Raw genomic sequence first — 12,547 nt, 5'->3', positions numbered from 1 at the left:
TGGTGGCTGGCGTAATTTTTACAAGAGAGTGGAGGGCCCAGCAAGCTCAGTCGGTAGAGCATGAGACTCTTACATTCGAGTAAAGTTTATTTTTAATTTATTTTTGTCTTTCTCTTTTTTTTTTTTTTTTTTAAATGGAGTCTCGCTAATTCACTCCATTCTCCTGCCTCAGCCTCCTGAGTAGCTGGGACTACAGGTGTCTGCCACCACGCGCGGCTAATTTTTTGTATTTTTTTAGTAGAAACAGGGTTTCACCGTATTAGCCAAGATGGTCTTGATCTCCTGACCTTGTGATTCGCCCACCTCGGCCTGCCAAAGTGCTGGAATTACAGGCGTGAGCCACCGCGCCCAGCTTTTTTTTTTCTTTTTAAAGAAAGGGTCTCTCCAAGCACTGTGGCTCATGCCTGTAATCCCAGCACTTTGGGAGGCCGAGGCAGGCAGATCACCTGAGGTCAGGAGTTCGAGTCCAGCCTGGCCAACATGGCAAACCCTGTCTCTACTAAAAATACAAAAATTAGCCAGGGGTGGTGGCATGCGCCTGTAGCCCCAGCTACTCAGAAAGCTGAGGCAGGAAAATCACTTGAACCCAGGAGGCAGAGGTTGCAGTGGCCAAGATTGTGCCACTGCACTCCAGCCTGGGAGACCGAGCAAGACTTTGTCTCAAAAAGGAAAAAAAAGTTGCCAGGCATGGCGGTGGGTGCCTCTAGTCCCAGCTACTTGGGAGGCTGAGGCAGGAGGATTGCTTGAGCCCACAAGTCCAACCTAGGCAACACAAAGAAATCTGCATCTCTATTAAATAAAAAATTTAAAAAGAGGGTAAAATCACAGCCTTTGGAGTCAGATTGACCAGCCTGGGTTCTAACTATGGTTCTGCCTCTTCGAATTGACTATGTGACCATGAGCAAGTTACTTTGTTTTTGGAGCCTTTTTGTAGAAATAGAAAGAGCACCTGGCCTGATCGGACTCTTCTGATCTTTAGTAGACATGAGCCAGGCATGCTGGACACCCTGCAGCATTTGGGACAGTCCTGCAAAACAGATCATTATTCCATGTCCTGCACAACTTTCTAATGTCCTACGAGTTATTTACACGAGTGGAAAACCTGTTTATAGTTATGAGCTGAAAACCCTAACTCAGTTATGTAAACACATTACATTATATACAGTTTTAGCTTATACTGACTTTTCCAGGAATGTGGCTAAATGTTAATCAAAGGAAGAATTTTCCTTACATGAGTTCAGATCTTTACAAGGAGTCATTCACCATTCACAAAATCATGTCTCTGAAGTTAACATGCCTGTATTAGTCTGAATTTAAGAGTGGTCCAGGGCCAGGCTCACACCTGTAATCACAGCTGCTTGGGAGGCCAAAGTGGGAGGATCACTTGAGGCCAAGAGTTCAAGACCAGCCTGGCAACATGAGATTCCATCTGAAAAAAGAAAAAAAAAAAAAAAAAGAAGGAAAGAAGAAAAGCAAACAAACAAAAAAGAGAACAGTCCCACTTCACAATGACCATTTCAGATGTCTTCTGAAATCTCAGTGTGATCCTGACCAAGGTTGTGCGCATGGAAATGTAGATTTTTTTTTTTTTTTTTTCTTGAGATGGAGTCTTGTTCTGTCACTCAGGCTGGAGTGCAGAGGTGCGATCTCCACTTGCTGCAGCCCTCTGGAATTCAAGTGATTCTCCTGCCTCAGACTCCCTAGTGGCTGGGATTACAGGTGCACAGCATCACCACACATGGCTAATTTTTGTATTTTTAGTAGAGACAGTGTTTCACCAGGCTGGTCTGGAACTCTCCACCTCAAGTGATCCACCTGCCTCAACTTCCCAAAATGCTGGGATTACAGGCGTGAGCCACTGCGACCGGCCAAGATTTCACTATTATATTATTATTATTATTATTTATGATTACTATTTTAGTAGAGAGTTTTGCCATGTTGCCCAGGCAGGTTTCCAACTGCTGGACTCAAGCGACAAACTGCCTCGGTCTCCCAAAGTGCTGGGATTACAGGCACGCCCGGCCTATGTCTTTTTTTTTTTTTTTTTTTTTTAAGACGGAGTCTCGCTCTGTCGCCCAGACTGGAGTGCAGTGGCTGGATCTCGGCTCACTGCAAGCTCCGCCTCCCGGGTTCACGCCATTCTCCTGCCTCAGCCTCCCCAGTAGATGAGGCGACAGGCGTCCCCCACCACGCCTGGCTAATTTTTTGTATTTTTTAGTAGAGACGGGGTTTCACCGTGTTAGCCAGGATGGTCTCGATCTCTTGACCTCCTGATTCGCCCGCCTCGGCCTCCCAAAGTGATGGGATTACAGGCGTAAGCCACCGCGCCCGGAGGCCTACGTCTTTCTTTTGAGGCCACCCCTTCTTCCCACCTCTAAGCGTTCCAGAATCCACAATGATTTATTCGTCCGAAAGAGCAGGGGAGTGAGGGGGTCTGGTTTCTTAGGGTGCTGGCGGAGCAACTGCAGTCGGCGGTCTACGGCGGTCATGACTATCGACACACGGTGGCGCTGTTGAGGCTCGGTCCTGTGCATTCCAAGAGCCCTGGAAGAAGTTGCAGGGTTCTCACCTCCCACGCAGCCGCTGCACTCCGAAGCACAACCAGTGAGTCAGGGAGGCAGGGCCAGAAAGGAGTCTGGCATCACTGGATAAAAATCAGCCTTAATTTACATCCCCTACGTGCGGCTAAATGTTAAAATGGAGAGATCTGGGCCCTAGGCTTCACACCACCTACATAGCATCAACGCCTGGATGTCAAACTTAACCAGAGCTGCGTATTGTTTTCATCCTCACCCGTCCTCAGGAATCTCCCATCCCAGCATATGGCACCACTATTCTCCCAGCTCTTCAGTCCAGAGAACTGAAAGTGTCGTTGATTCTTCCCTTGCCCTCATGCCGCACGTCTAGCCCATCTCCAAGTGCCGTGGAATCTGTCCACTTCTCCCCATTCCCGCAGCCGCTCCTCATGACCAAGCCCTCACCATTGCTTGCCTGACTGAATCCACTCCTGCCTCCAATAAGCTCCTCTGCAGGCCACAGCTGGAGGGACCTCCTTAAACAGAAACCATCCGGGCACGGTGGCTCACGCCTGTAATCCCAGCACTTTGGGAGGTCGAGGCAGGTGGATCACCTGAGGTCAGGAGTTCAAGACCAGCCTGCCAACATGGTGAAACCCTATCCCTACGAAAAATACAAAAATTAACTAGGCATGGTGGCGCACATCTGTAATCCCAACTACTGGGGTGGCTGAGGCAGGAGAATTGCTTGAACCCAGGAAGCAGAGGTTGCAGTGAGGGGAGATCCTGCCACTCCACTCCAGCCTAAACAACAGAGCAAAATTCTGACTCAAAAACAACAACAACAACTGCCAGGCGCGATGACTCATGCCTGAAATCCCAGCACTTCGGGAGGCCGAGGCAGGCGGATCATGAGGTCAGGAGTTTGAGACCAGCCTGGCCAACATAGTGAAACCCTGTCTCTATTAAAAATACAAAAAATTGCCGGGCGCGGTGGCTCACGCCTGTAATCCCAGCACTTTGGGAGGCCGAGGCGGGCGGATCACAAGGTCAGGAGATCGAGACCACGGTGAAACCCCGTCTCTACTAAAAATACAAAAAATTAGCCGGGCGCGGTGGCGGGCGCCTGTAGTCCCAGCTACTCAGGAGGCTGAGGCAGGAGAATGGCGTAAACCCAGGAGGCGGAGCTTGCAGTGAGCCGAGATCTGGCCACTGCACTCCAGCCTGGGCGACAGAGCGAGACTCCGTCTCAAAAAAAAAAAAAAAAAAATACAAAAAATTGGCCAGGCGTGGTGGCTCAAGCCTGCAATCCCAGCACTTTGGGAGGCCGAGACTGGCGGATCACGAGGTCAGGAGATCGAGACCATCCTGGCTAACACGGTGAAACCCCATCTCTACTAAAAAATACAAAAAACTAGCCGGGCAAGGTGGCGGGTGCCTGTAGTCCCAGCTACTCGGGAGGCTGAGGCAGGAGAATGGCATAAACCCGGGAGGCAGAGCTTGCAGTGAGCTGAGATCCAGCCACTGCACTCCAGCCTGGGCGACAGAGCGAGACTCTGTCTCAAAAAAAAAAAAAAAAAAAAAAAAAAAATTAGCTAGGCGTGGTGGTGGGCACCTGTAATCCTGGCTACTTGGGAGGCTGAGGCAGGAGAATTGCTTGAAGCCGGGAGACAGAAGTTGCAGTGAGCTGAGATCATGCCACTGCACTCCAGCCTAGGCGACAGAGCGAGACTCCATCTCAAAAAAAAAAAAAATTACAATATCATATTACTTAAGATGAGATAAAGGTGAATTTGATCAGGTATGATAAGGTTGGGGCTCCCAAGAGGGAGTAAGGTCAACAAGGGTGAAAAAATGGCATGACTTAGTCCTTAGTTGGTTTGCCCTAATATTTGTAGAATGGATGGATGGATGGATGGATGGATGGGCATACGAATGGATAGAAGAATGGACATTCTGGGCCACAGGCTGGAGTGCAGTGGCACAATCTCGGTTCACTGCAACCTCTGCCTCCCAGGTTCAAGAGATTCTCCTGCCTCAGCCTCCCGAGTAGCTGGGACTACAGGAGAATGCCACCATGTGTGGCTAATTTTTTGTGTTTTTAGTAGAGACAGTATTTCACTGTGTTAGCCAGGATGGTGTTGATCTCCTGACCTCGTGATCCGCTGGCCTCAGCCTCCCAAAGTGCTGTGATTAACAGTTGTGAGCTGGCCGGGCGCGGTGGCTCAAGCCTGTAATCCCAGCACTTTGGGAGGCCGAGACGGGCGGATCACGAGGTCAGGAGATCGAGACCATCCTGGCTAACACGGTGAAACCCCGTCTCTACTAAAAAATACAAAAAACTAGCCGGGCGAGGTGGCGGGCACCTGTAGTCCCAGCTACTCGGGAGGCTGAGGCAGGAGAATGGCGTAAACCCGGGAGGCGGAGCTTGCAGTGAGCTGAGATCCGGCCACTGCACTCCAGCCTGGGCAACAGAGCGAGACTCCGTCTCCAAAAAAAAAAAAACAGTTGTGAGCCACCGTGCCCGGCCATGGGCCTCCTGTTTTCAGACCAGACTTCTTTCCTGGACTGAATTCATCTCAGGGGCTGTCCCTCAGCCTTGCGTGGGCAGCTCTGATCCACCTCCAGATCTTTCTGCTGAATCACGTCAAGAGTTAGATTAGGATACTGACTCTCCCCCACCTCCACCCCCACCCCTAAAGGCCCCAGGGCCGCATACACAAATAGATTCACATCCTCTCCTCACTACTTTCTTTGCCAAGATCTCAGGCTATAGCACTTTAGAGCTTTCCAAAAGCTTCCCGTTACACCCTAATCCCAGAATGACCTCTAACTCACCTCACCTTTGCATAACTCAGAGGAAGTATTCAACAACAATCATAATAATATTCAGCCAGTGCTTGCTTTGGGCTCAGTGCTAAATCCTTCTCAGGAATTATCTTTTCATTTAAAAAGTTCATCTTAGGTGGTCTGAGGCCTGCAGACCTAGGAGGGTATGACATCTTAACAATTAAATCCCTGCCTTAACCAGCTGGCAGATCGTCATTTGGAGGTTTGTTCAGATTTACGTATACTGATTTAAAACATGAAACTAGACGCATGCCTGGACTAACACCGCCATCTGTGGGGTGGGGGTGGGGAACAAGTGTGGAAGCCTGTGATGCAAGAGCTGCAAGAAATCTGTTTGGGCCAGGTGTAGGGGGCCCATGCCTGTAATCCCAGCACTCTGGGAGGCCGAGGCGGGTGAATCACAAGATGAGGAGATCGAGACCAACCCCGTCTCTACTAAAAATACAAAAAATTAGTCGGCGTGGTGGCAGGCGCCTGTAGTCCCACCTGCTTGTGAGGCTGAGGCAGGAGAATGGCGTGAACCCGGAAGGCGGAGCTTGCGGTGAACTGAGATCATGCCACTGCACTCCAGCCTGGGCGACAGAGCGAGACTCTGTTTCAAAATAATAATAATAATAATTAAAAAAAATCTCAAGGGCTGGGTGCAATGGTCCATGCCAGCAATCCCAGCACTCTTGGGAGGCGGATGGATTACTTGAGCTTAGGAGTTCAAGACCAGTCTGGGCAACATGGTGAAACCCGATTTCTACTAATAATACAAAAATTAGTCAGGCATGGTGGGACATGCCTGTAATCCCAGCTACTGGGGGGGTCTGAAGCACAAGAATCACTTGAACCCAGGAGGTGGAGATTGCAGTGCGCCGAGATTGTGCCACTGCACGCCAGCCTGGCTGACAGAGTGCGACTCTGTCTCAGAAACAAACAAGAAAAAGCTTTTAAAAAAGAAATCTCACCAGGTGCGGTGGTTCACACCTGTAATCCCAGCACTTTGGGAGGCTGAGGTGGGCAGATCACCTGAAGTCGGGAATTGCAGACCAGCCTGATCAACATGGAGAAACCCCTGTCTCTACTAAAAAAGCACAAAATTAGCCGGGTGTGGTGGCACATGCTTGTAATCCCAGCTACTTGGGAGGTTGAGGCAGGAGAATCGCTTGAACCTGGGAGGCAGAGGTTGCAGTGAGCCAATATCGCGCCATTGCATTCCAGCCTGGGCAACAAGAGCAAAACTCTCTCATAAATAAATAAATAGCAGAAATTGGGTGACTCCAAAGCCTGTGTCTTTCTGCTACCATAGGGAGAAGGGAGAACAAGACACCAGGAGGTCCTTTTTTTTTTGAGACAAAGTCTTGCTCTGTCACCCAGGCTGAAGTGCAGTGGTGTCATCTCGGCTCACGGCAACCTCTGCCTCCTGGGTTCAAGCAATTCTCTTGCCTCAGCCTCTCAAGTAGCTGGGATTACAGGTGTGCGCCACCATGCCCAGCTAATTTTTGTATTTTTAGTAGAGATGGGGTTTTGCCATGTTATCCAGGCTGGTCTTGAACTCCTGACCTCTGGTGATCCACTCGCCTCAGCCTCACAAAGTGCTGGGATTACAAGTGTGAGCCACCGTGCCCCGCCAGGAGGTCCTTTTTGACATTGGTTCCATCTCATCTTCTGCCATGGCCCTGTGCTCACTGCCTATTCATAGAGCCCCACAGACCCACTTTGCCCCCACCATTAAAGTCTTCTGTCCTGTAGACTCCTAATTGCTGTCACCTTTTAAACATGAACTCAGCTAAGAGACTAGACCATTGGCCTGGGGGGAAAGAAAAAGAGAAAGCAAATTGGGCAACTGCTATGTGCTGAGCAGCCCAATCACTGCGCCCAGCAGGGGGTCTCCCATACCTCATTAATGACCACAAAGACCCCCTAAATCTCCCGGCTCATGCCCAGGCTGGTCTCCAACTCCTGAGCTCAAGCGATTCGCTCACCTCAGCCTCACAAAGTGGTAGGATTATAGGCGTGAGCCACTGTGCCTGGCCACCACAATCAATTTTAGAATATTTTCATCACCCCTAGAATAAACCCCATACCCGTTAGCGGTCACTCATTTCCCCCAACCTTGCCCGGCCCCTAGTAACCATTAATCTAATTTTTATTTCGATGAATTTGCCTATTCTGGATATTTCATATAAATAGAATCATCCAGTATGTGATCTTTTGTGTCTGGCTTCTTTCATTCAGCATGATTTTTTTGTTTGTTTTTTTGTTTTGTTTTGCTTTTTTTGAGATGGAGTCTCACTCTGTTGCCCAGGCTGGAGTGCAGTGGTGTGATCTCTGCTCACTGCAACCCCTGCCTCCCAGGTTCAAGGGATCCTCCTGCCTTAGCCTTCTAAGTAGCTGGGACTACAGGCATGCGCCACCAGACCCAGATAATTTGTATATTTTTGGTAGAGACGGGGTTTCACCATGTGGACCAGGCTGGTCTCAAACTCCTGACCTCAGGTGATCTGCCAGCCTCAGCCTCCCAAAGGGCTGGGATTACAGCCGTGAGCCACCGCACCCGGCCTCCATGTTGTCCTTTTTATTATTACTATTGCTATCCTAGTGTGTGTGCAGTGGTATCTTACTGTGGTTTTGATTTGCATGCCTTTAGTAAATACGATATTGAGCATCTTTTTATGTGTTTATTGGCCATTTGCATATCTTCTTTGGAGAAACGTCTATTCAAATCCTTCACCAATGTAAAAATTGAGTTATTTGCCTTTCTTAATTGTTAAGATTTGTATATTCTAGATATGATCTCCTTATCAGGTTTATGATCACAGATATTTTCTTCCATTCTGTGTCTTTCACTTGCTTGATGGTGTCCACAGAAGCACAAGTCTTACATTTTGATCTACCACTTATTAACTGTAAGACCTGAGCAGGCCAGATGTGGCGGCTCACACCTGTAATCTCAGCACTTTGGGAGGCTAAAGTGGGAGGATGGCTTGAGCTTAAGAGTTCCAGGCTAGAGAGAGTCATGATTGCACCACTGCACTCCAGCCTGGATGACAGAAAGGCACCTGGTCTCTAAGAGATTTTGAGTAAATTACCCTGCTTCTCTGAGCATTTCTCACCTGTAAAGTGAGCATCATGATGTCTTGTAGGTATAGGATAAAACTATAATGAGGTGAGAAACACAAAGCCCAGATCACAGGGCTTGGGTAGGCTCAGGTAGAATCTATACTTAGCCGAGAATCTCATGGGAGGAAGGGAATGTCTCTGAGGGTGCAGGTCATGGGTGATCCACAGGCCTCCCCATGCCTCTTTCCCCCATTATTTCCACTGTATGTGTTTATTGGCTCTGTCTGAATCTACTCCTAATTTCCTGATTGCTTCTTCTTCAGTGCCTAGCACTGTACCACACCCACAGACAATGTACATCAAATATGTGATGGATGAATGAATGAATGAAAAGGAAATGAAATCTCCCACCCAAGGTTGCACTCCAGCCTGGGCAACAGAGCAAGACTCTAGCTCAAAAATATCTACATATTTTTTAAGAAACTCAAAAAATTAGCCAGGTGCGGTAGTAAGCAGCTGTAGTCCCAGCTACTCAGGAGGCTGAGGTAGGAGGATTGCTTGAGCCCAAGAGTTCAAGCTGCAGTGAGCTATGATCAGGCCACTGCACTCCAGCTTGGGCAACAGAGCAAGACCCCATCTCTAAAATTAAAAAAAAAAAAAAAAGATCCAGGTGCTGTGGCTCACTCCTGTAATCCCAGCACTTTGGGAGGCTGAAGCAGGTGGATCGCCTGAGCTCAGGAGTTTGAGACCAGCCTGGCCAACATGGTGAAACCCCCTCTCTACTAAAAATACAAAAAAGAGCCAGGTGTGGTGGCAGGTGGCTGTAGTCCCAGCTACTCAGGAGGCTGAGGCAGGAGAATCGCTTGAACCAGAGAGGCAGAGGTTGCAGTGAGCCAAGATCATACCACTGCACTCCAGCCTGGGAAACAGAGTGACACTCTGTCTCAAAAAAAAAAAAAAAAAAAAATTTAAAAAATTAAAAAATTGTTAACACTTGTCCCCACGGCAGGAAACTGAGATATTGGAGGTGGGTATGGGAAGGCTTACTTTTCAGTACACATCCTGGTATATTTTGTACCATGTGCATCTAATTGGTAAAAATTTAATTAATTTTAGTCTTCCTAATAGTGTTTGAGAACTAAAAGAGGTGACAATTTAATGTAGTGTGATAGGAATGCTAAAGTGAGTTGTTCCAAAGATCAACTTTGCCTCTGTCTGACCTTTCCCACTACAATGAACTCCAAGGTCTCAGTTCTTTTGATCTAGGAGATTTGGATTGTATTGTGCAAGGCTTGACATAATGGGACTACTAGGCTTGGGGATACTTTTATGAGAATTTCACTAAGAAAACAATAGTTTTAGTCTCAATCCCTTCATAGTTGGAAGCATAATGTTCCTGAACCCCCTCTGCTCCCAGAGATAGACAAATATTTCTTCTTCCAAAGCAGTAAAGAGGTCTAGATGAGCTGCTGGCCATTTGGGGGTGAGGGAGGCATTTGAGGGCACTGGGCCTGGTCAAGGCGTAATAGGGGTATTCCCAGGAGCTACTATAGGCTGGCTGACTGATGGGGATCCTTCAGGGCCGAGACCAGGTGGCGAACCCGCCGCTGCTGTTGCAGCCAATAGAGCATCTCCACTTTGTCACTCTTCATCTTGTCCAGGTAGCGCCGCCCCTTGAAGATCACTGGCTCGCCAAAGATTAACTCAATCTCCTCCAGGAGAGAAGCCAAAGAAGACTCCATTAAGTTGAGCTTCCTGTGGAGATGGCTTCGGATCTGATCCTCCTCCAGGAAGTGACTGGAGCTCAAGTTGGTCTTTTTGAAGAAGCGGTTGGGGTTGGAAGCTTGTCCCTCAAACCACTCTAGTCTCGCCAGCAACGCCTCCCGCAGCCGGATGGGCTTCAGGGCTCGCTCCCAGGCATTCACCAATGAAGGCAGCTGTCTCAGGCGGGCTTTGGAACTGTATTTAATGACCATGTCCACCTGGTCCTTGTCGGGGACCTCAAGCACAGACCACAGTTGTTCCAGACGCTTCTGCAGGCTCAGGATTTTGTGAGGTTCTCCCAGGTGGGTGGTCTTCCCAGCTCCTAGCCTGTGCTCTAGCACGGTGTTCCAATCCCACTCTCCTGGCACAAAGTCTGGTTCTTCATCTTCTAGCAATGGGGGAGGGTGCTGAATCTCTAGGGACTCTCTGACAGGAGCCACAATCTCCACAGGAACCTCTTCTTCATGCATTTGAAAGATGACATGAAGGAAATCTGTTTCATGGCTGGTGAGGTACTTGAAGTAGTCATCCACAGACAAGGTGGTTTTCCACGAGTTCATCAAGGAGGCCTTGTTTGACCACTTCTCCCAGCTTTTGGTAGCTTGGGGTGATGGGAGGGAGGGCATCATCTCAGTATTGGACTGTAAAGTGTTTGCTCTCTGGGAGTAAAGTCCAACCAGCTCAGGGTTGATGATTTGAGACTGTTTTTCTTGACGTAGAAAGGCTGAGGACAGGAAGGTCGACCAGTCTTTATCTGCTGCAGGCTCAACTAGGGGCCCTTGATCGAAATGTAAGTGGTCAGAAGAGACATGGCTCATCAACTCCTTGTAGACCTCCCTGGTAGTACTGCCAACAAAGTTATCAATATCCATTTTTTCAATGGCTTTGGGATCCAGTTCACCAGCCAGATGGTTATACAGGGCTCCGGCCCCCTCAATGTGGAAAGAGTCTAAGAAGTTTCTATCAGAGACCCGTACGGCAGCCGCCTGGACCACGACCTCATTTCTAAGCTTCAAAGTAATGGTCACTGGTTGTGGGTGAAGTGGAAAGGATTTGGGGGGCTGGGGGTCCCACTGCCCAGAGGTTTCTTCCTCCTGGAGGTTCCTCAACATCTTCTCCAGCTCCTCCAGGTGATGCCCTGCAGCTGGGTGACGGGTCACAACCCCAAGGAGAGGAGGCAGGCCTGAGTCCAGTGGTGGGTAGTGAGTCCCCTCCAACTTCATCTTCTTTATCAACTGCTTCAGATCCTCAGCCACGATGTGCCCAGTCAGCTCTGGTTTGCTCTCTGTAGCCAAGACCAGCGGGGTTAAGGGGCGAGATCGGAGTGGAGGAAGGCCCAACTCATCTGCCAGCCTCCAGCCCTCACGCAGGGAGGGCATGGATTGGCCTCTCCGGAGCTCAGAGTAGAAAGGCAAGGGGGAAGCCCTGCTGGTGGGGGCCACAGGATAGCTGCGCAGCGACACCATCTGTGAGGAACTGATGTCGATTTCTCTCTTCTTTCCTATGGAGGGTGGCCAGTGGAGAGGCTTTTTCCTTTTCAACCGAGGGATGGACTTCAATTCCTTCACTGGATCCATCTTTCCTGGCTCATTGAGAAACTCTGGTGGACGGCTGAGTTGGATGAGGTAGTTCAGGTTGAGGTTAGAGCACTGCACTTGGGCGAAGCCAGTGCTGTGAGGCCAGGGGATAGGGCACAACTTGAATGTCCCAGCGGGGCAGACAGGGCGCAGCTTGTCCACACCTCCAGAGGCCTGCTCTGCCCTCAGCAGGGCCTGAAAGTCGGTGAGCAGGCCACGGTAGACGTCGGGACTAGTGAGGAAGAGTGTGCAGTCCCTGGCAAGGCTGGCCGCCAACCGGGTGAGCGTGGCTGATTCAGTGAAGACCCCTCTGGGGGTCGACATGGTCACCAACAGGTGCAAGTAGCGCAAGAAGAGCTGTTCACTGCTCAGCAGCACGTAAGCCTCGAGCCGCTTCCGCAGCTTGTGGTTGTTTTTGTGGCTCAGACTAAGTTCGGCGGGCGGCTCCCGCCAATTGCACTTCAGCTCGTCCAGGATGACCTTGATGAGACGTAGTCGAGCCTCAGGAGGCACTCGCGCTGCCATCCCACTGCTGGAAAGCAGCTTGGCCACCCGGCTGCACAGAGACGCCACCGTCAGCTTCGCGAGAGGGAAGGACTGTAGAATCCGGCCCTCCTGCTTGGGGCGCTTCTGAGGCTCTGGGGACGTCGCCCTAGTGGGGAAGAGCGACAGCGGACGCAGCAACCGGTGGTAAAACCGCTGGAGCTCAGGCTCGTGCTTCGGAGGCTCCATCTTACGGCCTGCGGCTGCCACCATCGGCTAACAAAAAGCGGAGTGGTTACTAAGGCAACC

At 49.8% G+C, this 12,547-nt stretch overlaps 2 protein-coding genes across 2 annotated transcripts in view; both read right to left on the bottom strand.

Moving 5' to 3' along the window:
- Positions 1–12,547, bottom strand: part of MRPL11 (mitochondrial ribosomal protein L11) — a 248,991-nt gene that overhangs the window by 147,561 nt on the left and 88,883 nt on the right. The gene's annotated exons all lie outside the window — the stretch shown is intronic.
- On the bottom strand, positions 9,730–12,511 carry CCDC87 (coiled-coil domain containing 87). Its single transcript, XM_001109501.5, has one exon. The coding sequence runs from the start codon at positions 12,509–12,511 to the stop codon at positions 9,962–9,964; it is 2,550 nt and encodes an 849-aa protein (XP_001109501.3). The 3' UTR covers positions 9,730–9,961.

Source organism: Macaca mulatta, chromosome 14 (genome assembly GCF_049350105.2).
Source record: "Macaca mulatta isolate MMU2019108-1 chromosome 14, T2T-MMU8v2.0, whole genome shotgun sequence".
Taxonomy (NCBI): Eukaryota; Metazoa; Chordata; class Mammalia; order Primates; family Cercopithecidae; genus Macaca; species Macaca mulatta.
Note: the sequence above shows the minus strand (reverse complement) of the source record. Positions and strands in the feature narration are given on the sequence as shown.

Bases quoted from the DNA above. Each gene is read 5' to 3' on its own strand.
- CCDC87 (XM_001109501.5), bottom strand. From the start codon at position 12,511: ATGGTGGCAGCCGCAGGCCGTAAGATGGAGCCTCCGAAGCACGAGCCT.